Source organism: Narcine bancroftii, chromosome 6 (assembly GCF_036971445.1).
Source record: "Narcine bancroftii isolate sNarBan1 chromosome 6, sNarBan1.hap1, whole genome shotgun sequence".
NCBI classification, from domain to species: Eukaryota; Metazoa; Chordata; class Chondrichthyes; order Torpediniformes; family Narcinidae; genus Narcine; species Narcine bancroftii.
Genome location: NC_091474.1, coordinates 136,217,313 through 136,244,491, shown reverse-complemented (window position 1 = coordinate 136,244,491; position 27,179 = coordinate 136,217,313). Strand labels below are relative to the sequence as shown.

The 27,179-nt window shown below is 43.5% G+C and overlaps 1 protein-coding gene across 1 annotated transcript in view; it reads left to right on the top strand.

Moving 5' to 3' along the window:
- rims1a (regulating synaptic membrane exocytosis 1a) overlaps positions 1-27,179 on the top strand; it is a 172,606-nt gene that overhangs the window by 88,678 nt on the left and 56,749 nt on the right. The window contains exons 8-9 of the mRNA XM_069886157.1: positions 2,519-2,760; positions 9,548-9,646. Of these exons, the coding sequence (XP_069742258.1) occupies positions 2,519-2,760; positions 9,548-9,646 (341 nt within the window). The remainder of the gene's footprint in view (positions 1-2,518; positions 2,761-9,547; positions 9,647-27,179) is intronic.

Sequence of the window (27,179 nt, the reverse complement as noted above, 5' to 3'; positions counted from 1 at the left end):
TGAATGTGTTTGAGGTGCATTGTCAGTTTGGAGATCAGTAGTCAGATTGGAGATTGGGCAGTAGTTAGGAGGGGAAATGGAGAAATAGGGTGATAAGTAAACTTTTGAGTTAGGAAGTGTGGTGGAGACTCTGACCAGTTAAGGAACGACTCACAGCCCAGACCCTGCTCAGACAGGCATACTAGGTAAATGAACCAGGCCTGGCAAGTGTTGCGAAGGCCCTTCTAAGCAAATGCTTCACTCTATTAATAAGCCAGTACAAATCCCAGGTATGCATTGCACACCCCAACACAAGTCTGGGCTCCCCTGATTTAGCATGGCGGTTGCTTGGAGAGCCACAAAGGAAATTCAAAGACCTCGCGGAACTTGCAATAACTCCATGGTTTTCCTTTTCAAGTGAGTTTTTTTTCTCTTTGAAATCTAATCATTCAGCAGAAAATTCCAGATGCATTTTTAGGCATTTTGAGTTATTGTCACTGCTTTAAATGCTTGGGATTTGCTCACATTATTGTCACATATTTGGATCATTTGAGTTTGTCATCTTCTAGTGAATTAACTCAAAATTCAGCAGAGAGTTAATCTGATTTAATATCCTATTAACAAGAACAGTAATAGGGATGAAGAATTTAACTTCACGTAATTTGAGGAGAGGATGTAGAGGTATTAATCTCTCAGTATAAAAAGTAAAGTAGCATCTGAATAGATAGATTCCAAAGAATAAATGTTGGGAAATCATAGGAACATGATAAATAATATGCAGCAAAAGACTGTTACTTCTGAAAAGCTTGTCAGGAAGTAAGAGCATATCTAATGGGGAAGCTCTTCCACAGGCTCGCGCGCACACAGAGCACGCACAGACACATTGGGCTTTGTTTTATCAATTATGAATTATTCTTTGAAAGGTGCAGGATATTTATCTGCTATGAGGCAGGGAAATGAATTTGTATTTGGCATTGATGGCTGAAGAGATGGTGTTTAGAGAAGTTGTATCTATGGTACAAGAGAGAATGAATCTTACATCAACTCTCTTGCATATCTGTTTCCTTTCTATTGCTCCATTTCGTGCTTGCTTTTATCAATACAAGTCAGAAATTTTGTCAATTAATAGAAATAAATCACTAAACCTATCTCTAATTGTGCACTTTAATCTCCATAACAGGTTAAAATAAGCTAATTTCATAAATTTTATTTGCAAGATATAGGTCATTAAACAGTACAGAAAATAAACATGCCCTTCTGCCCATGTTTCAGCACTGAACTTGATGCCCAATTTAAACTAAAATTCTGCCGCTTGCACATGACCTATATATCCCTCCATGGTCTGCAGAGTCATGTGTCTATCTAGAACCCTCATAAATGCTACAATCATATCCGCTTCCACCACAACCCCTGACGGCCCATTAGAGACACCAATCAATCTGTGTAAAAATAAATCTCATTTAAACACTCCCCACCCCTCCCCCCCACCCACTTTAATTGCATGTCCTTTTGTCTGTAGCATTTGTAAACATGAGAAAAAGATTCCAACTGTCGATCCAATCTATGCCTCATAATTTTATTAACTTCTGTCAGGTCTCCCACTTTAGAGAAAATAACACAAGTTTGTCCAACTTCCTCCCCAAGACTCATATTTTAATCCAATCAACATCCTGGTAAACCTATAAAAATTTAGACATACAGCACTGTAACAGGCCAATTCAGCCCTACGAGATCATGCCGTCCAATTTACACCCCATTAACCTACGCCTTGGAACGTTATTAAAGAGTGGGAGGAAACCGTAACTCCTGGAGAAAACCTATGCAGACACGGGAAAAGCGTACAAACTCCTTACAGACAGCTCAAGATTTGAACCCAGATCCAGTCCTGATCGCTGGCACTGTAAAGGTATTGCGCTAACCACTACACCAATCATGCTGCCCTTTTCTATACCTTTCCAAAGTTTCCATATACTTCCTATAATGGTTGACCAGAATTGCACACAATACTCCAAGCACAGCCTAACCAAAGGTTTATGACTTCCTTACTCATGTCCAAGATTCCCAGTCAGCTGTTCACGATCTTTAGGTCTTGGCCATCCATTTGCATGTTTTTCAACATGAGGACTATCACAAGCCCCCACGATGCCCAATTGGGTGCAATATATGTAAATCTGGAGCAGAACTTCAGGCACATTTTACTTTTCAAATCCTGGCCACATAATTCACGACTGATTTGACCTGTAAACTGGAAATTGATTAATATGATTTATGATACAAGGCAGTTTCTGCTTCATTTAGAGTTCACCATTTAATGTGTTTTCCAGTTTTACTGGTGAAAACATTGAATGTCGAGATTAAAAACAGCATTTTGGTTATAACTTGTAGTATCATTCTGATAAGGGAGAGTGCAGTTAGGTATAGCCCTTGAAATGTAAAGTGTTTTATTCTTTATCTCTAAAATAGCTTGATAATTTGGTTCCAATCTACTTTTCTTCCCTTTTCATGTTTCTCCATGGTAAAAATTGTCGTGGACAATAAGTGCATTTACTTCTAAAATGCAAAGCAGACAAATGGCGACATCAGGGAGGAATATTATGAAGAGCACAAGTGTGAGTGAGGAGATGTATAGTCTGGACAGTAACGATGGCAGTCAGTCCGATACTGCTGTGGGAACAGTCGGAACAGGGGGCAAGAAACGAAGATCAAGTTTGGGTGCAAAGATGGTGGCCATTGTTGGCTTGACGAGAAGGAGCAGGAGCACATCACAGCTCAGCCAGACTGGTGAGTATTCATTTTGTGCACCCACACTTTACCATTGCCCATCTCATCAGAGAAAAGCATATGAACAGTCAGAATGATGTTTTATTTCTGAACCTGGTTTAAACAGAGCTTGCACTTAATATTGAGTAAAACCACAGTATGAAACACCAATTAAGTGACACAGAAGAGAACTCCCATGTGATTTGTGTATATTTGTGTATATTCAAATTCAACAATGTGTGAACTATCCTATCCCATTCCAAGTGTAGCAAAGTAAAAACAGAGCAACTTAAGAAGAAAGCCACTGTACCCAAGATTCAGATAAACATAGGAGCCAACCCATCCTCCCCATTCCCTGGCTACACCAGTTGAGCTTCACTGCTTTGGACCATTGTGTGAAGCTTTCTGTCCATTTTTGGATATTACTCATTTTAATGGGAAGCAAAAAAGAATGTTTAAAAATTTGATCAAAAATAAGTTTATTATCAAATGAGCTCTACCAACTGACCTTCCACAGTTCTGTGCACACACTGTGTCATGGTGATTTTTGATATTCTTTTGTTGCCATGGTGGTGTCCTTTTAATTGTGCATCCAGCTATAAAATGTCTTTGTTTTATTTTATTGTCTTCTCAAATTTATGATTTGAAATCTGGAAATCGGTAAAGGAATAATTCAGTGATGATCCACACCCATCAAGAAACCTTGCCAGGTTGAAATGCAGGTTCAGGAAGGAGTAGGGGCAAGTTGACTCTTATTGTATATTCTTTGCCATTGAGGCTTCAGTTGCCAGAAGTGGAATTAAAATATCTTTTGAAAGAAAAAAGAGCCATCTGCAGCATTCTTGCCACCCGGCTATCATTTACAAAAGGAAGAAACTTTGAAAGAGTCGCTGCAGAAATTTCTGCCTGGTATACCACAAATTTACATTTGTTTTGGTGATCAGGGCTACTGAACCCCACCGCCCCCCCCCCCCCAGCCCCCGCCCCCGCCCCAAGTGCTAACAATCAATCAATCAACACTGTCACACCTTTGTCTTTCTGTCATTGCTTCACCTTATATGATTAAATCTGAGTAACATTTCCCATGCTCCCAGTTTCCCATTGTGTCTGACCTTCCATTGGCTATGTTTTTTATGGATTTAAAATCATTAAAATAATGGCAAATCAAAATGGTTTGGCCTGACTCATGTGGTACAATGGCACAATCTTTCCTCAGACTAGGCATTGTATTGATTGCTGGATGACTTCCATGAATCTATACAGTCCATATTGTAATGGTGTTGGATAAGGAATTCCAGGAATAATGAAGGTGGTGGTGGTAAATGTCCAGCTGAAGATGGTGTGTAATGTGGAGAGGAGTTTGGTGGTGAATGGTGATGCCATTGGATTAATGGGAGGGGGTTGTTGCCAGTGCAAACTAATTTAACATTGTTTCTACATGGTAACAGGTATCAACAAGTATCCTTACTGTGTGGATGAAGCCTTGTTGCTCTTACCGGTGCTATTATGTATTTGGATAGCTATGTTCATGAATGTTAGAGAATATGGCTCACTCCCCATCTTTGCTCCCTCACCACTTGACAGGGGTTATTGCTTTTAACCTGCCACTGACCCAGGCTTTTCCGAGTTTCCCTATTAGTCTATATCTGTCATCTGTGGCAGATAGGAGTCTGAAGTCCTCATCCTTGGTCAATGCCAGTTTGGTCATGAACTTGTTTCCCCATTCCCCACTGATTCCCCACTGCTCCCGGGGGGGGGGGGGGGGGGGGGGGGGGATTCATCCTGAAAATGTGAGATGCAGAACACTGCAGTTTCTGGATATCTGAAATTTTTAAAAAATGCTGGAAATACTTGGTAGGTCTCAGCAGTATCAATGGAGCGAGAAAAGCTGAGTTCATACCAACAAATGTATTACGAGCAGGAGTAGATCTCTCAGCCCTGCAATATCATTGAATAAGATCATGGATAATCGGAATCTAACTATTTCTGCATTCCTCTCTATCCACGGTAACCATTCACCCCTTGCTTAACACATATCTCTCTATCTCTGCATTAAAAATATTCAAAAACTGCTTCTAGTTTCAAATATGCTGAGAGAATAAAAAACCATGCCTCTTTTTGAAATGGACCACACCTTATTTTTAAACTGTGAACCATAGTTCTAGATTTTCTCAAAGGAGGAAATGTCCACTCCACATTTACTCTTTCAAGACCCTTTTATCAAGTCCACTTTCACTCATCTAGCCTGTTAACTTTTTAAAAAAAATCAGACTACCTGATATATCACAGACCATGACAGAACGATTGAATTACTTCAATGTTCTGGGAGGATATCCTTGAATGCTTCTTAAACAAAGAATAAAGATTAGAAACAAAAACTGTTTTGTCACATTACTTGGACTGTATTAAGGAGCTCCCAACAGTCAACAGGAAACAGAGAAATGGGTGTGTAGGCAGCTATCATTGAAATACACAATAAAAGGTTTATTGTACTGAGGGGTTTCAATTTCCCAAATATTAATTGGGATGTCTCAGCACGGAAGGTTCAGAGGGCCAGAATTTTTGAGGTGTTCCCAACAGAGATATTTTTGACATGTTAAGTAAATAAACCAACAAGGGAAAGAACATTACTGAACCTTGCTTGAGGAATGTAACTGGTCAAGTGGCAGGAGTATCAGTAGAGAGATTATTTTGGAGATCTCAACTCTGTATATTTTTAAGTTGTTATGGAAAAGGGTAGTGATGGATGAGTAATAAAGGTCGTAAATTTAGGGAAGACCTGACAAAGATTGAGAGCATCTACTTGCAGGCATGTCTATCTCTGCACAGTGGGAAGCATTCTAAGGAGGTGCCAGGAGTGCAAGACAGACATGTTCCTATAAAAGGTAAAATGCCAGGAGTATATCATGTTCAGGAACCCTGAATTTCAAGGGATATTCAGTGTTGAATAAAGATGAACAATGGAAGTATATGGCAGATAATAGTGAAGTTATGACAGGAGAACCTGTGAAAATTATAAAAAATAAGAATATACAAGGAAATTTGAAAAGCTAAGAGGGGTCGTAAGAAATTACTGAAGACAGGATTAAGGATATCTGAAGATGAGCTGTGTATTAACAAAAGAAAAAAGCAAGGAAAATTAAGGCTCTTTAGGATAATTGGAGCAATCTGTTAGTGGAGCCAGAAGGTATAAATGAATACTTAATTTGTCTTCAGGAAGTAAACAGATATTGTCATGCAAGAAATAACATGGATGATGTACTGAATGTGGAGGCTGGTGGGGTGAATGGTGAGGATAATATCCTCACCATATCCCTGTTCTGTTTGGGGGGGGGGGGGGGTGGTGAAAGCAGAACTCCAAGAAGCACAGGATTCTAGCATCTGCCACCTCTCGTATGTCTCCAGCTTGCCGTGGAAAACTCATTGAAGGAGAAAGTAAAAGTCTAGTGCAGGTCCCATAAATGAAGAAGTGATACTCAGTGTCTTGGTGGGTTTAAAGGTGGATAAATCCCTGAACTGGATGGGATATATCCCAAGCCACTACAGAAACAAGGAAAGAAATTAATGGGGCTGTGACTGAGAATTTTAAATCTTCATTGGACAAGAGTCAGGTACCAGATGATCAGAGAACAGCAAACGTCCCCCTTTCCTAGTAGACTGCAGGGTCAAGCTTAGTAACTATAAAGTTGTAAGCCAAACCTCAGTGATGGGGAAGATACTGGGAAAAATTCTGAAGGAGATGATTAATGATCACTTGGAAAGCAGGGACTGGTCAGAAGCTGTCAACATTTCTTTGTTAAGGCATAACCTGGCTGATCAATTTGACTGAATTGTTTGCAAAGGTAACAAACTGTATCAAAAATGGTAGGACAGCAGATGTAATTTACATGGGTTTTATTAAGATTCTTCATGGGAGACTGGTTCAAAAGATTATGGACCATGGGATCCTAGGCAAGTTGGCTAAATAAATCCAAATTTTGTTTGGCAATAGGAGACGAAAAGTGTGATGATAAGAGGATTGTTGTTGCAATTGGATCATGTGACAAATAGGGTCTCTCAAGGATCGATACTGTTTGTAATACTTGTGAGTGACTCATATGTGGCTGAGGGGAGAATGATCATTAAGTTTACAGATGAGACACAGGTCGGTGGAGTTATTGCTAATCTGAAAAATAGCCCTAAGCTAGAGAATAATGTTAATGTGTTGTTGAAATGGGATGAAAAATGGCAGTTGTAGTTTAATCCAGACAAACGTGAGATGATGGATTGTGAATGTAGTAATGAAGCTGGGACATACACCATGAATGATAGGGTCTCGTGATACAGCCTATTCCATAAGGCAGGGGGTCACCTGTATCCTGATGGAGCTTCACTCATTCACCTAATCTCACGATAAATGGTTGTAGGAAATTCTCAACAGGACAGACAGCATCTGTGGATAGACTAAGAGAGTTAACATTCTAGGTTGCAGACCTTTTAACAGGACCTTAGTTGACAAAGGCCTTGACCACATTGCTTCCATTTCTCACATATCTGCTCTCATTCTCTCAGCAAATTTAACGTCCATACTTTTATTGTCTTATCTAAATGATTTGTACAACTTGAGGCCCAGAACCAATTCTTATGGCACACTATGCATTAAACCTTATTCATGTCTACTGTCTGTTTTCTCTCAGCCACCTGATATTTAATCTATGCTAATATGTTGCCTCCTGTATGATGAGTTTTTAAAAAATTTTCTGAAGTAACCCTTTCAAATGACTTTTGAAAATCTACCTCAATTTTATTTTATCCACAGCACACATCACTTCTTCAAACATGATTTTCTATAACAAAACCAAGTTCACATGAAGCACCTTGGTCTGTGTAAATCATTCTAAATGGTAAGGTGGTGGGACCTGTCCAGCAGGATAGACTTAGCCATGTAGAATAGTCTATAGTCATATAAATGTAGCATGCCGGGCAAGTCCAAACACCTTCTCTTTAACAATACTGCATGGACCAAGAAGCTTAATGTGTTGCCAACTGCCATCATTGTTCCATTTTGATTCATCATCTCAAGGACATCCCCTTTGTTATACACATCCCTCCATTATCTTCTCTTCACTAAAAGTAACTTGCGTCTCTCTTTTTCCCAGTTCTGATGAAAGGTCGCAGATTTGAAACATTGATTGTTTCTCTTTCCACAGATACTGCTGATCTGAGTTTTTCCAGCATTTTCTGTTTTCACTTCTTCAGTGAAGTTGGCTTTAAGGGATAACTTTGGGCTGGCTTCAGCTCATGAAGCTGAATCAAGGCCTGGGCATGGAGACCTGAGGGGCCTGTTTCTGTATGACTCTATGATCCTCTAATTCCAAGGCAAACACTACAGAGGTAATCATGAAGATGGTGTTATTTGCTGATGAACCTTAAACATATCCATGATTTGGGATCTGGTTGAGCAGGCTGCTAGAATTTTGGAATTAATGGCTTTAAATTGTTGATGTGTTAATGGTTATCCACTAATCATCTAAGTCACTCCTGCTCTGTCTTAACTCATTTTGTTTCATTCACAAACCCCTCCATCCCTTCCCACCCCATTCTTGCTGATAAACATTTGCTTCCATTTAAGCAATGCCTCATTTTTGACAATTGTCTCCCTTCCAAGCAATGTCATGGAGTCATGCTGACCAAATTGTCAATTCTGGGCTTGTCCTTTTTGCCTGCTTTGGTCTATATCCTTCTAAGCTCTTCCTATCCATAAATCTGTCCAAATGTCTTTTGAACATTGGAATTGTACTCTCTTCTATAGCTTCCTCTGACACCTCATTCCAGATAGGGACTACCCTGTGAGTGGAAAATGTTGTCCTCCAAACTTTTTTAAATCTGTCCCCTCTCACCTTAAACCTGTGTTATTCTATATCTCTGTATGTTACATTAGCATTAGACTCTTGCCAGGATAACTTCAATCCTGTAATTCTGATCTCTTGAACATAATCACTTCTCCATTGATATCTGTGTATTCAGTTGACAAGGCCCTAAATCTCTGGAATTCCATCCTGAAAACTATTGGCCTGCTGCCTTGCCTTTCTCCTTTTGGAAGGTTTTTGGCAGAAGTATCTGATGACCTCACTCAGTGCCAGATATGAGAGCCCTTTCATGAAGTGTCTCTGGTAGTGCCCATGTCCAGGGGACACAGGGTTAAGGGAATTCGAAGAATATTCTGAGGCATCATAAAGATTTTGAGTATGGAAATTGCTGTGATTTGTAGAGTTGTCATAAGGAGGGTAAAATAGTCTTGTCTTCTCCAGGCATTGCAACTCATCACAGCCAGTGGAGTGTCACTCTTTTAACAAAGGAAAGGGTAGTAATAGCAGATGTATTTCAAATGTGAAATGGATCAATATCTGAATGGAAAACATATGAAGGATGCATAGATTAGTGATGGGTGATGTGTTGCAGACCAAGGGGAAAGATTGGGAGGTGAAAGGGATAGATGAGGACAGCAAGGTGCCGTAATTAATTTCATAACTTTATTCTAAGACAAAACAGTATTACACACTGCAAGGATATCTATGTTAGAGGGTACTGTATCAACTATCTTCAGCCTGGGCACTGAGACAACAGACCCTTTCTAGTCTCTGCTCCCATTGATGCAGAATTCCCCTATCTAAGAAAATTGAATAAATATTTTCCCATTCATCAGCATCCAGTGATTTACTGGAAGGTGCATGTGTGGGGCTTAAATGAAGAGAGGATCGTAATTGGCCATGATGCCTTCCACATGCAAATAGTCATCCAACATTGACTGTCTGTGCTCACTGCCTAGGCTCACACATGAAGAATGGCCAATTGAGCGAGGTACTGGAGGGTGCCCAGTACCCTTGGATCTGTTCTGAAACTGGAGTCAGCACCTTAAGGAGAAAAGGTGAGAAAATAAGATAGAGAAAGGAATGATCTGTCCGTCTGCAGCAGCGCTGTAGTATGAGCTGTTGTGGCAGGAGAACGCCACAATTCTGCTCAGAGATACGGGATGATAATAGGGTGAACTTTGCTGCTTTAGGCCCCAATTCCCATTCCTGCACCTTGCCCCACAACAGCAAATCTACCAGTTAATGTTCTTCTCAATTCACATTTCTACACACTTTCACATTTTCTTTTTTGCTGAAATCATTCCTGTGTCTCTGAAAGCAACTTTTACTGCGATGTACTCTGTCTGACAAGATTAGCCATATAATTCAGAAAGATTGATCATGCTTAATGAGTTGCCAATCATCGGTGGCACAGCTCATCAGTATCTTACTTTTCAAAAGCCTCAGAAACAGCTCAGTCTAATGCATGGCCCCAGCTTTTACCTTTCCTTTTGATCTGGACCAAGGTATTGTGAAAAAGCCACTGGATAAATGTAGCAAATAAACCCCTCTGTTCATATTGATCTGCACCCAATCCAAGTGGACTTCTTTCATTCTCCAAATTTTTCAAGATGATAATTCATTTTATTTTTGATTATTCCTTGAAGGTTTCTCCATAATAATCCCGCTGAGGCCTCACTGGTGTATTTTATAACTTTATAGTAACTGTTTACTGTCTGCTTCTGATACAAAGGATTCTGAATGCTTTTTAGCTACCTCACAGTTCTTTAAATTATTCTAAATGCATGTCTGGGTCTCTACTGCCATAACTAGTTTAAAATTGCATCATTTAATTTTTTTCTGTCTTTGGTGTTTTGACCAAAATTTAACACTGAGGGTGAAATTTCCCATGCCATCTAACTGCCTTTTTCATTGACTTCATCTGCTTCTAATTCTATGGCACCTTGAACATTGAAAAATGCCCCACTTGCTTCACAGGAGTATGAGTGAACAAGCATTTAACCACAAATCATTTGAACAGATGCAAGAGTAAAAGCTCAGTTCATGAGCTAGGGTTATGAAGCATTTTAATAGTATTGAGCAGCACAGTTAACAGAATTAATTCCAGAGCTCAGGGCTTTTTTAAGCAGTTCAGAAATTTCCAAGAGACTGGAATTGGATGAGTGTGCAGGGAGCTTTAAGGATCTGGAGGATATTGCAGTTAAGGAAGGGTTGAATTATTGAGAGGGTTTTTTTAAAAAAAGGAATCCATTTTAAAATTTAATTGTGAACTTGAACCTATTGAAGTCAGCAAGAATAATGAATGAAGTTGCGTGGGCAACCATATAGGCTAAATGTGTTAAATCTACAGAAGCTGTGAAACCAGAGAAGGAGGAGTATTGACACTGTCAGTGACAGGGTGAAAGTTCCTGCAGCAGATTTTCTGAGATATTTGACAATGTTTTATGATAGATTATACTTTTACACTGGTGACCTCAAGTGGTCCAAGCTTTTCCATCAGGCAACAGTCTCCATATCAATCAGATTTGCCTGCACTGGAATCACAGGGTTGGAACAAGCTACCAATTTTTAGAGGAGGCAGTGTGACAGCCTTACAGTGGAAGTAAAATTTAACACATAACACTGCCAATTCCTAGTTCCATCACCCCAAAATTGGATTATTTTCTCCCCACTGCCTGCTTCCTTTCCTCCTACGCTTAATTTTCAAGTATTCTGAGTTAGCATTCTGGCCTAGCAGAGGTGATTAGGGAATTCCAGTTCAATTAACTTAAATTGGAAAGGAGATAGAACCCAAGAAATAGCCTATGATTAAGTCAAGCAAGTTTATTGTCATCTAATTATACATGTACAACTCAACGAAACAGTGTTATCTGGTCCCTGGTGCAAAACACGTAGACATTCAACCAGACATAACGCACATTCAGACAAACAAAACATATGCAACAAATATATATAAACACACACACACACACACACACACACACACACACACACACACACACACACACACACACACACACACACACACACACACACACATTTGTGGCTTCTCTACATCGGAAATACGGGGCACAGTTTGGGAGATCACCCCTTCGCTTCGTCCATAGCAGTGACAAAGACCTCCCAGTAGCCAACCATTTCAGTTCTGTATTACACTCCTGCACTCACATGTCTGTCCATGGCCTTGTGTACTGCCTTACCAAGAGCACCCACAAATTGGAGGAACACCACCAGATTTTCTGACTGATCACTCTCCAGCCAGGTGACATTAACATTGACTTTTCTAATTTATGCTAACCTGCTCTCCTCTTCCCCCTCCCCTTCCCTTTTCCAGTTTTCCACCCTCCCTTCCTCTTCCCTTCACCTAGCCATCCCTCCTCCCCTTGATCACTGCTATCCCCTCCCTCCCTTCTCTGCCTATCACCTCATGTCTTTACGATCACCCCTCTTCCACCCCATTCTTTTGTTCAGATGCCTTCATAGGCTTATATAAGGTATGGCAGCTAGGCCACATGCCCTGGTTGCCACTTTTCGGGGAGTGGGGGGGAAGTGCCACTGTCCTCACCTCGCCCACCCAATATCCAAATCTCTAGCCCAACAATAAATCTTCATCTCAATGGTGCAGTGCAGCCGGAGCTCTCTTGAGCACCCCAGAGCACCGCTCCGGCACTTCGCTCAATGCGGGATCAATGGGCATAATGACTACCTTCCTTACCCATAATCCACTATGCAACTGGAACTTCTAACCCTGTTACAATGAACCTGATTGTGAAGAACAGTGTTGATTTAGGGAACGGGAATTCATGACCTCTGAGAAAGTGCCCAATACACATGCAGCTGATTTTCAAAACTAGCCCAATTGTGCATGAAAACTGCCCAACTGCCAACTTTATGTGCACTTTTTTTTAATGACGGGCACAGTTTCAATGCTTGCTGTCAGCACTATTTTACCTAGATATCCCACTGGACACCTGCTGATGTTTTTCCATACCTTGATGAAGGGCTCAAGCCTGACACGTTAGTTATGTATTTTTAACTTTGCTATATATAAGACACACCTTGACCTGCTGAGGTTCTCCAACTTAGTGTTTTTACTTCAACCATGGTGTCTGCAGATTTTCATGTTTTACTTCCAATACATATGCAATACAGGTATTCATCTATATAAATATTGTTTCATGAATATGAGAGTCTTGGATGGTTAGTGTGAGCAGTTCCTTTGGTCGTTCAGCATTCTCACTGTGCCCGTGGGAACCGCCTGGTGGTGCTGGCTCTTATATTTCTGTATCTCTTCCCTGATGGGAACAGCTGAAAGATGCTGTGAACAGGGTGGAAGGGATCCTCATTGATTTTGCACATCCTCTTTAGACAACGATCCTGGTAGACCACATCAATGTGGATGGTGGTTGGGGGGGGGGGGGGGGGAAGACTCCATTGATTCTATCTGCCTCACTTATAGTCTTGTGAATTGACCTCTGATCCATTTCTCACGATGGAAAATGTGTTACGTAATGTGAGGTTACCAATGGTGTGGTTGCCTCACAACTGAAGGAACAATAAGTTCAATAAGGTTAATACCTTATAACAATAAGGTATGAGCAATTTAAAGAATAAGGCAGAGAGTGCACATTTTTTGGGAGGGAGTAAAAAGTAACATTTTTTTTAAATATTTTATTTAAAAATTTTAAAACCACAATTACATTTCAATTAATAATGGATTTATATATATGTGATATATGTACCTAATCCCTCCCTCCCTCCCCACCACCCTCCTCCCTTCCAACTACCCCCTAAAAGAAAGAAGAAAAAAAGATTATTAAAATAGAAATATAAATTCAAATCAACTGCTGTGAAACTGAGAACCACCACCAGGATGAGCTATTGAGATCTTAAATTTTGAGAGCTAAATATAAAAACAGAACAGAATATATACAATATTTCAAAGTATTTTCAAATTCATATATTCCAAATAAGAAGACCACATTTTAACAAAAAAGGAATAAGTACCATGCAAATTACATGTCATTTTTTCCATAGTAATACAAGCTCTCAATCATTATGCCAACGTGCTATATTAATCTCCACATTATCTTTCCAAGTACTAGTTACACATTTTCGTGCTACAGACAACACTAAATGTACAAATTTTAAATTCATCCAACCCCAATCCCTTCAAAGAGACCATATAGCCCAACAAAAAAATCGATGGGACTAATGGTAATTTAATAACCACATAACCATATAACCACTTACAGCACAGAACAGGCCAGTTCGGCCCTACTAGTCCATGCCGTAGCAAATCCCCACCCTCCTAGTCCCACTGACCAGCACCCGGTCCATACCCCTTTAGTCCCCTCCTATCCATGTAACGATCCAGTCTTTCCTTAAATGTAACCAATGATCCCGCCTCGACCACGTCTGCCGGAAGCTCATTCCACATCCCCACCATCCTCTGCGTAAAGAAATTTCCCCTCATGTTCCCCTTATAATTTTCCCCCTTCAATCTTAAACTATGTCCTCTAGTTTGAATCTCCCCCTTTCTTAATTGAAAAAGCCTATCCACATTTACTCTGTCTGTCCCTTTTAAAATCTTAAACACCTCTATCAAGTCCCCTCTCAATCTTCTACGCTCCAGAGAAAAAAGCCCCAGTCTGCACAACCTTTCCCTGTAACTCAGACCCTGAAATCCTGTCAACATTCTCGTGAACCTTCTCTGCACTCTCTCTATTTTGTTTATATCTTTCCTATAATTTTGTGACCAAAACTGTACACAGTACTCCAAATTTGGCCTCACCAATGCCTTGTACAATTTCATTATAACCTCCCTACTCTTGAATTCAATACTCCGATTTATGAAGGCCAACATTCCAAATGCCTTCTTCATCACACCATCTACCTGAGTATCAGCCTTGAGGGTACAATTTACCATAACTCCTAAATCCCTTTGTTGCTCTGCACTCCTCAATTGTCTACCATTCAATGTATATGACCTATTTAAATTTGCCTTTCCAAAATGTAGCACCTCACATTTATCTGTATTAAATTCCATCAGCCATTTCTCAGCCCACACCTCCAGCCTTTTGAATAATTTTTCCAAGACCTACCTAATTCCTTTCCAAAATGGATGTACTTTAACACAAGACCAAACGGCATGTAAAAAAGTTCCAATACATAATCCACATCTAAAACAAGAGTCCGAATTACTAAACCCATATTTTTTTCAATTTCTCTGGAGTCAAATATAACTGTCGTAAAAAATTATAATTAACCATTCCATATCTTACATTCGTCAATTTAGTTACACTTTCTTGACACATAACTTTCCAATTCTCTTGAGGGATAATGTAAGTTAAATCACTTTCCCATTTAGTCCTAGATTTCTTCCATTCCAGTTTATCCATACTTTCTTGTAACAATTGATACATATCTGAAATATAACCTTTCTTTAGTATAGAGGAAATCAAAGATTCAAATTTCATCAACATAGGTAAATTAATCTCTTTACCATAATGATCTTTTATCAAAGCACTGAGTTGATAATGCACAAATAAAGAATTTACAGATATATCAAATTTCTCCCACAATTGATTAAAAGAAAGAAACTGATCTGCTTCTAAACAATCCTAAACTATCATTATACCCTTAGAATTCCATCTCTTTAAATGATTATTGAACATTGAAAAATTAATAAGATGATTATGATATAACAGGGTTTGAATTGATAATTTACCCTTCGATCCTAAAACCATATTTATTTTAACCCATATCTTTAACAAATGTTTTAATATGGGAATATTACATTCCCACAATAAGTTCATATTCCACTTAAATATAAACTGGTGTACATCAACTTCAGAAACACAAGCTATTTCCACCTTTGCCCAACTTGGGGTTGGTCCATATCCATCAATTTACTAACAAATTTCAAATGAGCTGCTTCATAATAATTTTGAAAATGAGGTAACTGAAATCCACCTAATGCATATTTCCATATAAGTTTGTGCAAAGCTACTCACGCTAATTTTCCCTCACATAAAAATTCCCGCACCGCTCTATTCAAATCCTGAAAAAAACCCTTTGAAAGTAAACATGGTATTGACTGAAATAGATATTGGATTCGAGGAAAAATATTCATTTTAATACAATTTACTTGACCAATTAATGTTAACGGAAGATCTTTCCATTTAATCAAATCCATTTTAATCCTTTTTAATAAAGGAATGTAGCAGCGGCTACACCGTTCCTGCAATAACACGCACAACCAGACGGGTTGAGCTCAGTGAGCAGACTTGTTTATTGCAGCCTGCTGGGCTGCCCTTATACTCCCAGACCGGACCTGGCTGAGAACCGCGCTGGAGAGCGCTGACATCACCCGGGTGTCACGTGGTCCCCCAACGTGGGTTTCTGAGCCCCGTGCTGAAAGGAAGGGAAACCCCTGATGGCACCATTTTGGCCGGCTGCTCCACTGCGTGGCTTACAAGCGGGGCCGGTTCGCCTGCCTTGTGGTGAGCCGCCACACAGCCCCCCCCCCCCCCCCCCCCAGAACCTGCGCCAATGTCCTTTTTTGCCAGGCAGCCTTGCTTCTTGGGCTGGGCCACGACCATGAGCTCGGTGGGATCGAGGTGCACTGGCTTCAGCCTGTCCATGGTAAACAGCTCCCGCCTGCCGCCAATGTTCAGCGTGAACGTCGAGCCGAAATGCTGCACAACCCTGTTCAACCCCTCGTATGGTCGCTGCAGAGGTGCCGCGGTCGGGCCCCGCCAAACGAAAACGTACTCCGCGGAGAGCAGTTCGCCGGGAATGTGAGACGGGCAGATTCCATGCCTGGGCAGCTGTGGGGGTTCAAACAAGTCCAAGCGTGCCCTGAGGTGAGGAAGTAGTTCATGCGGTGACCACTGGGGATTGTGAGGTGCATTGACAAACTCACCAGGTAGTGCCAGCGGCGCACTATAGACTAGCTCAGCTGATGATGCCTGCAGATCTTCCTTGGGAGTGGAGCGGATGTCCAGGAGCACCCAAGGCAATTCGTCCACCCAGTCAGGGCCATGAGCGTCGACTTAAGGTGGTGGTGCAGAGGTTCAACCAGTCCATTGGCCTGCGGGTGGTAGGCCATGGTGCAGTGTAGCAGTATCCCCAACCTGTTGGCAAGTTGTGCCCAGAGCACAAATGTGAAATGGGCACCCCGATCACTGGAGAGGTGACCTGGGACACCGAGCCGGGTGACCCAACCATGCAACAGTGCTCAGGAGCAGGAGTCAGTGGAGGCGTCTGGCATCAGGATCGCCTTGGGCCAGTGAGTGGTGCGGTCCACCACTGTAAACAGGTAATGGGTGCCCTGGGAAACGGGTAAGGGTCCAACGATGTCCACGTGAATGTGGCTGAACCATTCCCGGACATGCTCAAACTCTCGTATGGGCTCCCTGGTGTGCCTGAGCACCTTGTTTGTCTGGCAATGGGTGCATGTTCTGGCCCAGCCCACGTTCTGCTTCCGCAGCCTATGTCATACGAACCGTTCTGCCACCATCCGGACCGTGGACCTGATGGACGGATGTGAAAGGTTGTGGATGTGACGGAAGACCTGCCTGCGCCACTGCTGGGGAACCACTGGCTGTGGGGTGCCCAAGGAGATATCGCACAGGATGGTGCCTTCGCCGCTCAGAGTCGGGAGGTCTCAGAACTGCAGGCCCGTGATGGCGGTCTTGAAGGCCCTCATCTCCTCGTCAGATTCCTGGTCCCAGGCAAGTTGGTCGAAGTTGAGGCCAGGCGTCAGCGCGCAGATGGCCGGTCGCGAGAGTGCATTGGCAACCACATTGTTCTTCCCCGCCTTGTGTCGAATGTCGGTGGTAAACTCCGACACGAGGGGGAGGTGATGCTGCTGGGGTCCGACCAGGGATCCTTTACCATCGCGAGTGCCTGGGTGAGGGGTTTGTGGTCGGTGAAAATGGTAAAAGTCTTTCCCTCCAAAAAACAGCAGAAATCCCGCACTGCCAGTTACATGCCCAGTAACTCGCGGTCAAAGGCACTTTACTTGCGGAGCAGGCGGCTGAAGAATGCCAATGGCTTCCAATGTCCATTCACCTGCTGCTCCAGGATGGCACCGACGGCTGTGGCAGAGGCATCGACAGAGAGTGCCATATGCAGGTCGGTGTGCGGGTGGGTGAGCATGGCAGCCTTCGCGAGGGCATCCTTGGTGGCCTCAAATGCGGTGCAGGCTTCTATGTTCCAAGCAAGCGTCTTGTGCTTGGCTGCGATGAAGACGAACAGTGGCTGCATGATGCACGCAGCTCCCGGGATGAAGCAGTTGTAAAAGTTGACCATACCCGCGAACTCCTGTATCCCTTTGAGACTGTCCAGGCGTTGGAACTCCATGATAGTGATGACCTTCGCAGTGGCGGGCATGACTCCTTCGGCCATAATGTTATGGCCCAGGAACTGCATGAACTCTTTCCCAAACTGGCACTTGGCCGGATTGATGGTAAGGCCAAAGTCGGTCAGCCAGGAGAAAAGGGCACGTAGGTGGGCCTTGTGTTGCGCCTGGTCCTTGCTGGTGATGAGGATGTCATCCAAATAAATAAAGATTAAATCCAAGTCCCTGCCCACAGAGTCTATGAGGTGCTGGAAGGTCTGAGCAGCTTTCTTGAGCCCGAACGGCATGCATAGGAATTCGAACAAACCAAAGAGGGTGATGACGGCCGTCTTGGGTATGTCCTCAGGGTGCACCCAGATCTGGTGATATCCGTGCACCAGGTCAACCTTGGAGAAGACCCTCGCACTGTGCAGGTAGGCCGTAAAGTTTTGGATGTGAGGGATGGTGTAACGGTCAGGAACGGTTATCTCGTTGAGCCATCAATAGTCTCCGCAGGGAGGCCAGCCACCGGAGGCTTTCAGGACTAGGTGGGACGGTGAGGCCCACGGGCTGTCGGACCGCCGAATGATTCCCAGCTCCAACAAGTGCAAAAACTCCTCCTTCGCTACCCAGAGCTTGTCAGGCGGGAGCTGGCATGCCTTGGCGTGAACCAGTGGGCCGTGGGTGGGGATGTGGTGGAACACCCCGTGGCGCAGCGAGGCAGCAGAGAACTGTGGCTTGAGGAGTGTCGGGAACTCGTCCAGGATTTGCTGGAACTCGTCTCTGGGCGTGCTGATCATGGCCATCTGCAGTTGCTCCGAGCGGGAGGTGTTGAGCCGAACGGCTTGGAAGGTACGGGCTTCCACCAGGCGCCTACCTCGAATGTCCACCAGAAGCGTGTGTGTGAGGAGGAAGTCTGCACCCAGGATGCCAGTCGGGAGAGACGAGACAGTGAACCTCCATGCGAAATTCCATTGGCCGATCTGGAAGTGGACTGTCTTGTATCCATACATCCAGATTGCCGTTGCGTTGGCCGCACGGAGGGGAGGTCCACAAGGTCGGTTCCTGGACTCGACAGCCGTGGCTGGGATGATGCTGATCTAGGCACTAGTGTCAACGATGAACTGCCGGCCACTGACTGAGTCCTGCAGGTAGAGGAGGCTGTGTCCTTGGCCAGCTGCTGCAGCCATTAATAGCGGCTGGCCTGGTCGTTTCCCTGGAACGAGCAGGGCTGACGACACTTTCGAGCCTTGGCTCCCCAGCGCTGGTGGTAGAAGCAGAGGCCTGAAGTGGATGCTGTAGCCTTGGTTATGCTCTTGGGGGCCCCTGCATGGGTCGGGTGATCTACCGCAGCGCTAGGGGCAGGCTTGGCGTGGCCGTGCCTGTGCCTCGTGACCTGGTGGACCACTGAGCCCTCCAGGAATCGTGCGAGCCATAGCTCTTGGGCCTTCTAGGCGACCTTCCTCAGGTCGGTGAAGCTCTCCTGGACCAGCAGCAACCGGATGTCCCCAGGCATATGGTCAAGGAAGATGTGCTCGAAGAGTGGGCAGTTGGTGTGCTCACCCATGAGCGCGAGCATCTTGTCCATCAGCTCCATTGAGGACCTGTCCCCCAGGGCAACGAGGTGCAGCATCTGAGCGGCACGCTGGTGTCTAGATAGTCCGAGGGACCTGGTAAGCACTCGCTTGATGGTTTCGTATTTGTCCTTGGCAGATGAGTGCTGAACAAGATGCAGCATGCATCTGGCAGTGGCCTGGTCCAGGGTAGCGACCACATGGTAGAATTTGGTTGTGTCGAACGAAATCTGGCGGAGGTGAAACTGGGCCTCCGCGTGGCCGAACCAGGTCTCTGGCTCCTGAACCCAGAATTCAGGCAGTTTTACAGCTATAGCACTGATCCCAGGCTTGTTCATGATGGGTTCAAAGGCATTTGAACCAGTCGGGGTCACCAATTGTAGTGGCGGCTACACTGCTCCTGCAATAACACACACAACCAGATGGCTTGAGCTCAGTGAGCAGACTAGTTTATTCCAGGCTGCTGGGCTGCACCTATAATCCCAGCCCGTACCTGGCTGAGAACAGCGCTGGAGGGCGCTGACATCATCCAGGCGTCACTTGGTCCCCCAGCGTGGGTTTTGAGCCCCATGATGGAAGGAAGGGAAACCTCCGATGGCGCTATTTTGGCCAGCTGCCCCGCCGCTTGGCTTACAAGCAGCGCCGGTTCACCTGCCTTGTGGTGAGCAGCCACAGGAACATAATTTAATTTATATAAAGATTGATAATCTGCATTTACTGTTACTCCTAGATATTTAATTCTGTCTGACCATTTTAATTTTATAATATTTTTATATTCTGAATAATCTCCTTCCCCAACTGGCAATATTTCACTCTTATCCCAGTTTACCTTATATCCAGATAACTCCCCAAATTTCAACAAACAATCTTGCAAATATTTCAAAGACTGCTCCGGTTCTGTCAAATACACCAACACATCATCCGCAAATAAATTAATCTTATATTCATCATCCACAATTCTCATCCCTTTAATCTTATCATTCTGTTGTATTGTCTGAGCTAATGGTCCAATAGCCAATGCAAACAAGGCTGGTGATAATGGATAACCTTGCCGGGTCGATCGCGTTAATTTAAATGGTAAAGAAGTTAGACCATTTGTCACCACCGTAGCAATTGGATTTTTATATAAAGCCTTAACCCAACCAATAAAATAAGGGCTAAAATTAAACTTCTCTAACACCTTAAATAAAAAATTCCATTCAACCCTATCAAAAGCTTTTTCCGCATCCAGTGCAGTGGTTTGGTTGGTGTCTAGATGCATTGACCAATGTTATCAATCTAAGGATATTGTCAGACGCATTTCTATTCTTAATAAAACCTGTTTGATCTACAATTGAGGTAAGTATTTAGCAAGTCTATTTACTAACACTTTCGCTATAATTTTATATCTACATTTAATAAAGGAATAGGCCTATACGAAGATACTTTCAACGGATCCCTATCTTTCTTTGGAATCACAGTAATTATAACACTCGCACAAGATTCCGGTAACAATTGATCCTCAGTTATTTGCTGCAATACATCTCCGAATACAGAAGATAAATCTTCATGAAATACTTTATAAAATTCAGCTGAAAATCTGTCTTCCCCAAGCGACTTTCCATTCGGCATCTCCTGTATAGCTTCTTTAATCTCAAAATCTGTAAATGGAGCTTCCAATTCCTTAACCTCCTCCTCGCCTAAAACAGGTAATTTTAATTTAGATAAATAAGATTCAATAGAACCATCGTCCTGCTTTCCCTCAGAAGTATATAATTTTTAATAAAATTAATAAAACTGATCATTAATTTCCTGAGGTTTATAGGTAACTATTGAATTCTTTTTAACAGCATTAATAATTCGCGATGTCTGTTCTGTTTTTAATTGCCATGCTAATACCTTATGAGCTCTCTCACCTAGTTCATAATAACGTTGCTTACATCGGTGAATTAAACGCTCATACTGGTAAGTTTGTAATGTATTATAACGTAATTTCAACTTCGTTAAAGCAGCTTTTTTTAATCTTCTGTAACATCTTTCTGAAATTTCTTTTCCAACTTAGTAATTTGTTTCTCCAATGTTAAACTTTCCACCACATATTGTTTTTTTTTAACTTTTGTAGTGTAAATAATAATTTGCCCACACAAATATGCTTTCAAAGGGTCCCACAATACAAAATTACTACTTACTGAATTAATATTCTCAGCCAAGAATAAAGCAATCTGTTCCTTGACAAAAGTAATAAACTCTGGTTTCCTCAGTAGCATTGTATTAAACCTCCATCTATAAGACAATTGCACCACTTCTGGACTTGCACAGGAGAAAAACAACATAGAATGATCCAATATAACCCGACTTTTTTGTTCAGCCTGTAGTACTCTACCTTGCAAATGTGCTGATACCAAAAAAAATCTATTCTAGAAAATGAATCATGTCTAGATGAATGAAAAGAAAAATCTTTCTCTGTAGGATTTACTCTCCTCCAAATATCAACTAAATTAAAATTTTAATCAGAGCTCCTATTTGTATTGCTGTCTTTGATTTCCTTATACTTTTTGGAGATCTATCCAATAAAGGATCTAAAACACAATTAAAATCTCCCCATCAAAATATTTTTATTGGCCTGATTTAACAGTAAAAAAGCTTCCGACGTGAACCGTTCATCATCTACATTAGGTGCGTAAATATTTAACAAGGTCCATGATTCACCAAAAATTTTACAATTCACCATCAAAACCCTCCCTGCATTTCCTTCAAATAATTCCAATTCAAACGGTAATTTCTTATGAATTATAATCACTACACCTCTTGTCTTAGAATTAAAAGAAGAAGAAAATACATGGCCAACCCACTCTCTCTTCAATTTCAAATGTTCTTTTTTCAGTCAAATGTGTCTCTTGCAAAAAAGCAATATCAACTTTCATTTTCTTTATGTAGGCCAATACTCGTTTACGCTTGACTGGATTATTCAATCCCTGAACATTAAAAGTTGCAAAGTTCAAATTAGACATTTCGTTAATAATAAACTTCACACTACTATAAAATATTGCTCCCCTTTCTAATTCCCTTAATATTCTAAACCCTCCCCTATATAAAATTCCAAAAAGTTAAAAAAAATAGAAAAAATATACGACCTGCAAATAAACTATTAGAAAGTAATAACTCCCTAAAATTCTAGGTGTGGTAAAACCCACTAGTGGCAGATGACTATAAGGTGTCAGTGTCATCAACCCCCCCCCCAGTCAGACTTTCACAAAGTACTTAATCAAATATATTCAACCCAATGATTCCAGTCAGAATGATTGTTCTGGGTCCTCAATATCAAGAAGACTTTGCGTCAATTCAACTTTCTTTCCATTCATTCTGTGTTTCCCATTCTTCCTGTTCCCATTTCCATTTACCCTCCTTTTAGGCGACAATAATGGAGACCGTCAACTTACTTGTAAATCTGGCAACGAATTAGCAAAAGTTAATGCATCATGATCATTTTCAAAAAATTGAAATTGAAAATTCCCATAAAAAACTTTCAATACAGCCGGGTAACAAAAAGCAAATTTATAACCCTTTCACCACAATACTTCTTTAGCTGAATTAAATTCTCGGCACCTTATAATAATTTCTTGACTCAGATCAGCCTAGAAAAACACTCTATTACTTTGAACCATCATTGGAGTCTGATTTTGCTGCACCTTCTGCACCGCAACTCGTAATATCATTTCTCTATCCTGATATTTCAAATAATGAATCAAAACTGCTCACGGTGGTTGACCTGGAAACGGTTTTTTCCTCAATGCTCTATGTGCCCAGTCTAGCTCCAGACCATCCGGAAAAAATTCATTGCCCAGTACCTCAGGAATCCATTTCTTAAAAAACTTTACCGGATCTGAACCTTCAATATCTTCTGGAAGACCTACTATTTTTACATTATTTCTTCGACCTTGATTCTCTAATGAGTCAATCTTCTTCAATAATTCCTTCTTCTAAATCCCCCAATCCACGAAAGAATCCTCCACTTTTTCCATTTTTTCTCTATTACGATCCACCTGGTTCTTACATTCAAAAAAAGTTTCTTCAATTTTTTGTTAAATTATCCTGCACAATGTCTACTGTTTTTATACATCTACTAACATCACTTTTAACTAAAGTCATATCTTTCTTCATAGAAGTCATCTCCTCACATATATTGTTCATTTTAGTTTTCACTTCCATAAATCCTTGATTTATCTGAGAAGACATCTGCATTGACATGTTTTCCATTTGATGAGCAATCCCTTCCAATATTGTAAACACAGAATCCAGTCCAGGTTCCATCACTTCCCCTTGAGGCCTAGCTTCTCTGGTCCCAGTCCCCATATATTCTTCCTGTGTTGATTCCAATAGCGCTGGACTCTCTTCCTCTTCTGACACAATGGTTCCTCTTCCAGTGTAGCTGCGGGTCTGGATACCCATCGACAGCATGTCGACCTCGTCAGCCTGCCATCTTTCAGCTTCCCCCATAGCCCACACCTTCTCTAATAATTCTCGAACTCGCAATGCACTGCGCATGCCTGGAAGAGTCACCGACCACGCAGGTGCATCCTCTGACACTACACTGCGCACCCCTAGACCACCAGGCATTACTGCGGGCTCACGCATCTGTCCCCGCTCGGCCAATCTGCCCACACGCCGGGCACACGAAGGTGCGAGTCAGGGCCGGCTGAGCTCATCAGAGAACCAGCGCCATCTTGCGGACATGCGATCGGCGCCGGTGTAATACTCAGTCGAGCAGGGGTCCTTTGAGGCTTGGGAACTCCAGTCGACGACTTCGTGGCTTCAACTTGGTAGGTAGGCCTTGTAGAGCGCGTCGAAAGAATCAAAGGCTTGTTGATCCAAACCAAGGCTTTTATTAACTAGAAGACTGGAGCATATCACATGTAGGCCGACCAGTCCAGAATGACCTGGTCTAGCTAGGAGCAACCCTGTAAGACCTGGCAGTAGGCGTGACTATGCTCTCAGCCAATCACAATCATCCTACACTACAATCTATACATAAACACATTGGTGATAGAATCTGTACTATCACATTCACCCCTTCTTTGAGAACTGACTCTGGGGTGGATGGAGGGCTGTTAAAAAAAGAAAAAAATGGCCTGGGGGGTTAGGGGCTGTATCAGTCAGGGGGCCTGATCATCTGGTGTGACCGCCGTGGTGCTGAGATTGGGGTCGCCGGAATCGTGTCACCGGCAGGCTCATCGGATGTGGCCACTGCTTCACTCAATTTCCCAATGGCGTTTTCGATGGTCTGGCCTGAGCTGGTGGGGTGGTGCTGGTCCCTCTGTTAGAGCACATGACCTCGGGGAGAAGGATTTGGGGGAGGTTGGGTTGGAAACACTGCTGGGCCTGATCCAGCTTGGGCTAGGTCCCTTACCGAGACTGTGTCCTCCCGCCCGTCCGGGTACTCAATGTAGGCATAATGCGGGTTCACTCACTCAACCAAGGGGTCGTCCTTTGAGTACCGGATGTGGCATCACAGGAGGACCAGCCGGGAACCGTGAGCAACGCCGGTATGGTTGTTCCCGATTCAGATTTCCTCGGGAAAGAGAACATCCTTTCATGGGGGGTGGCATTGGTCGCGATGCATAGGAGGGAGCGGATGGTGTGTAGAGCACTAATGAGCACGTCCTGCCAGCGAGAGGTGGGGAGACCTTTGGACTGGAGGGCAAGCGTAACCACTTTCCAGACGGTGGCATTCTCTCTTTCAACCTGCCCATTACCGCATGGGTTATAGCTGGTGGTCGTGCTTGAAGCAATTCCACGCTCCAGAAGGTACTGCCGCAGCTCCATGCTCATAAACGAGGACCCCCTGTCACTGTGGATGTAACTGGGGTACCCGAAGATGACGAAGATGCTGTACAGGGCCTCTATGACTGAGGAGGCAGTCATGTCTGAGCAGGGCACAGCGAATGGGAAGTTGGAGTACTCGTCGATGGCCGTAAGGATGTAGATATTACAGTTGGTGAATGGTAGGGGCCTCTTGAAGTCCAGGCTGAGACGCTCAAAGGGGCAGGTAGCTTTGATGTCGTGGTGTTCTCCAGATGGAAGAAGTGGGGCTTGCACTCAGCGTACATTGGGCAGGCTCGGGTCATGGAGCGAATCTCCTTGACCATGTAGGGCAGGTTGCGAGCTTTGACAATGAGCACGAACCTAGTGACCCCGAAATGACAGAGCTCCTCGTGGAGTCTCTGCAGCCTGTCCAGTTGTATGTTGGCACAAGTCCCCCTGGAGAGCGCATCTGGTGGGTCGTTGAGTTTACCAGGCCAATACAGTATGTCATAATTAAAGGTGGAGAGTTCGATTTTGTCATTCTTGATCTTATCTTGCTGGGCATTGCTAAACATGTAGGAGACTGCACGTTGGTCGTCAGCAGTGTAAAGCGCCTGCCAGTGAGGTAGTGTTTCCAACGACGTACTGCTTCGACTATGGCCTGGTCCTCCTTCTCAACAGAGGAGTGTTGGCTCTCAGGACCCTGGAGGGTTCTGGAGAAGGCTACTGGCTGGCCGACCTGGTTCAAAGTGGCTGCCAGTGCAAAGTCAGACGCATCGCTCTCGACTTGGAACGGGATGGACTCGTCGATGGCGTGCAGCGTTGCAGCGGCAATGTCCGATTTGATGTGGTCGAAGGCCACTCTGGCTTCGGTTGATAGGGGGAAGAAGGTGGTCTTGAAGAATGACTGTGCCTTGTCGCCATAGTGTGGAACCCATTGGGCATAGTAGGAGAAGAAGCCCAGGCAGTATCCGAGTGCCTTCTGGGTGTGGGGGGGGGGGGGGGGGGGTGGGCAAGTCCATGAGTGGACACATGTGGTCAGGGTCTGGCATTACCACCTCGTTCTCCACCATTCAACCTAGAATTGCAAGCCAAGTGGTCCGGAAGACACACTTGTCGAAATTGTAAGTCAAGTTCAGCCGAATTGCAGTCTGAAAAAAATTCTCAATGTTGGCATCATGATCCTCCGTGTCATGGCCGCAGATGGTGACATTGTCCAGATACGAGAAAGTAGCAGTCAACCGTTCTGGTCCACCATCCAGTCCATTTCCCGCTGGAAGACCGCGACACCATTCGTGATCCTAAAGGGTACCCTGAGGAATTGATACAGTCGCCCATTCGCTTTGAAGGCCGAGAAAGGTCGGTCTTCTCGTCGGATCAGGAGCTGGTGATAGGCCGAACGTAAGTCAATGATGGAGAACACGCGGTGGTGGGCAATCTGATTCACCACATCCGTGATCTGTGGGAGGGGGTACACATCCAGAAGCGCGAAGCGGTTGACTGTCTGGCTGTAGTCAACCACCATCCGCGGCTTCTCCCCGTTTTTAACAACCACCACCTGGGCCCTCCAGGGACTCAAGCTAGGTTCGATAATGCCCTCATCCAGCAGTCTGCACACCTCGCTTGTAATGAATTTCCTGTCTTCATAACTATATTGCTGGCTTTTAGTGGCCACAGGCTTCCAGCCAGGGGTGAGGTTTGCAAAGAGTGCTGGCGGAGCGACTCGGAGGGTAGAGAGGCTACAGGCGAGGCCCCGGGACGCGGGGGCGGGTGGCTCAGGCTGCTGCTGGCAGGAGGCTTTAGGGGATGAGAAGTTACAGACAGAGAGTGGAGCGTGAGGCCCCCCAAAGTGCAGGGAAACGGTTCGGAACTGGCACTGAAAATCCT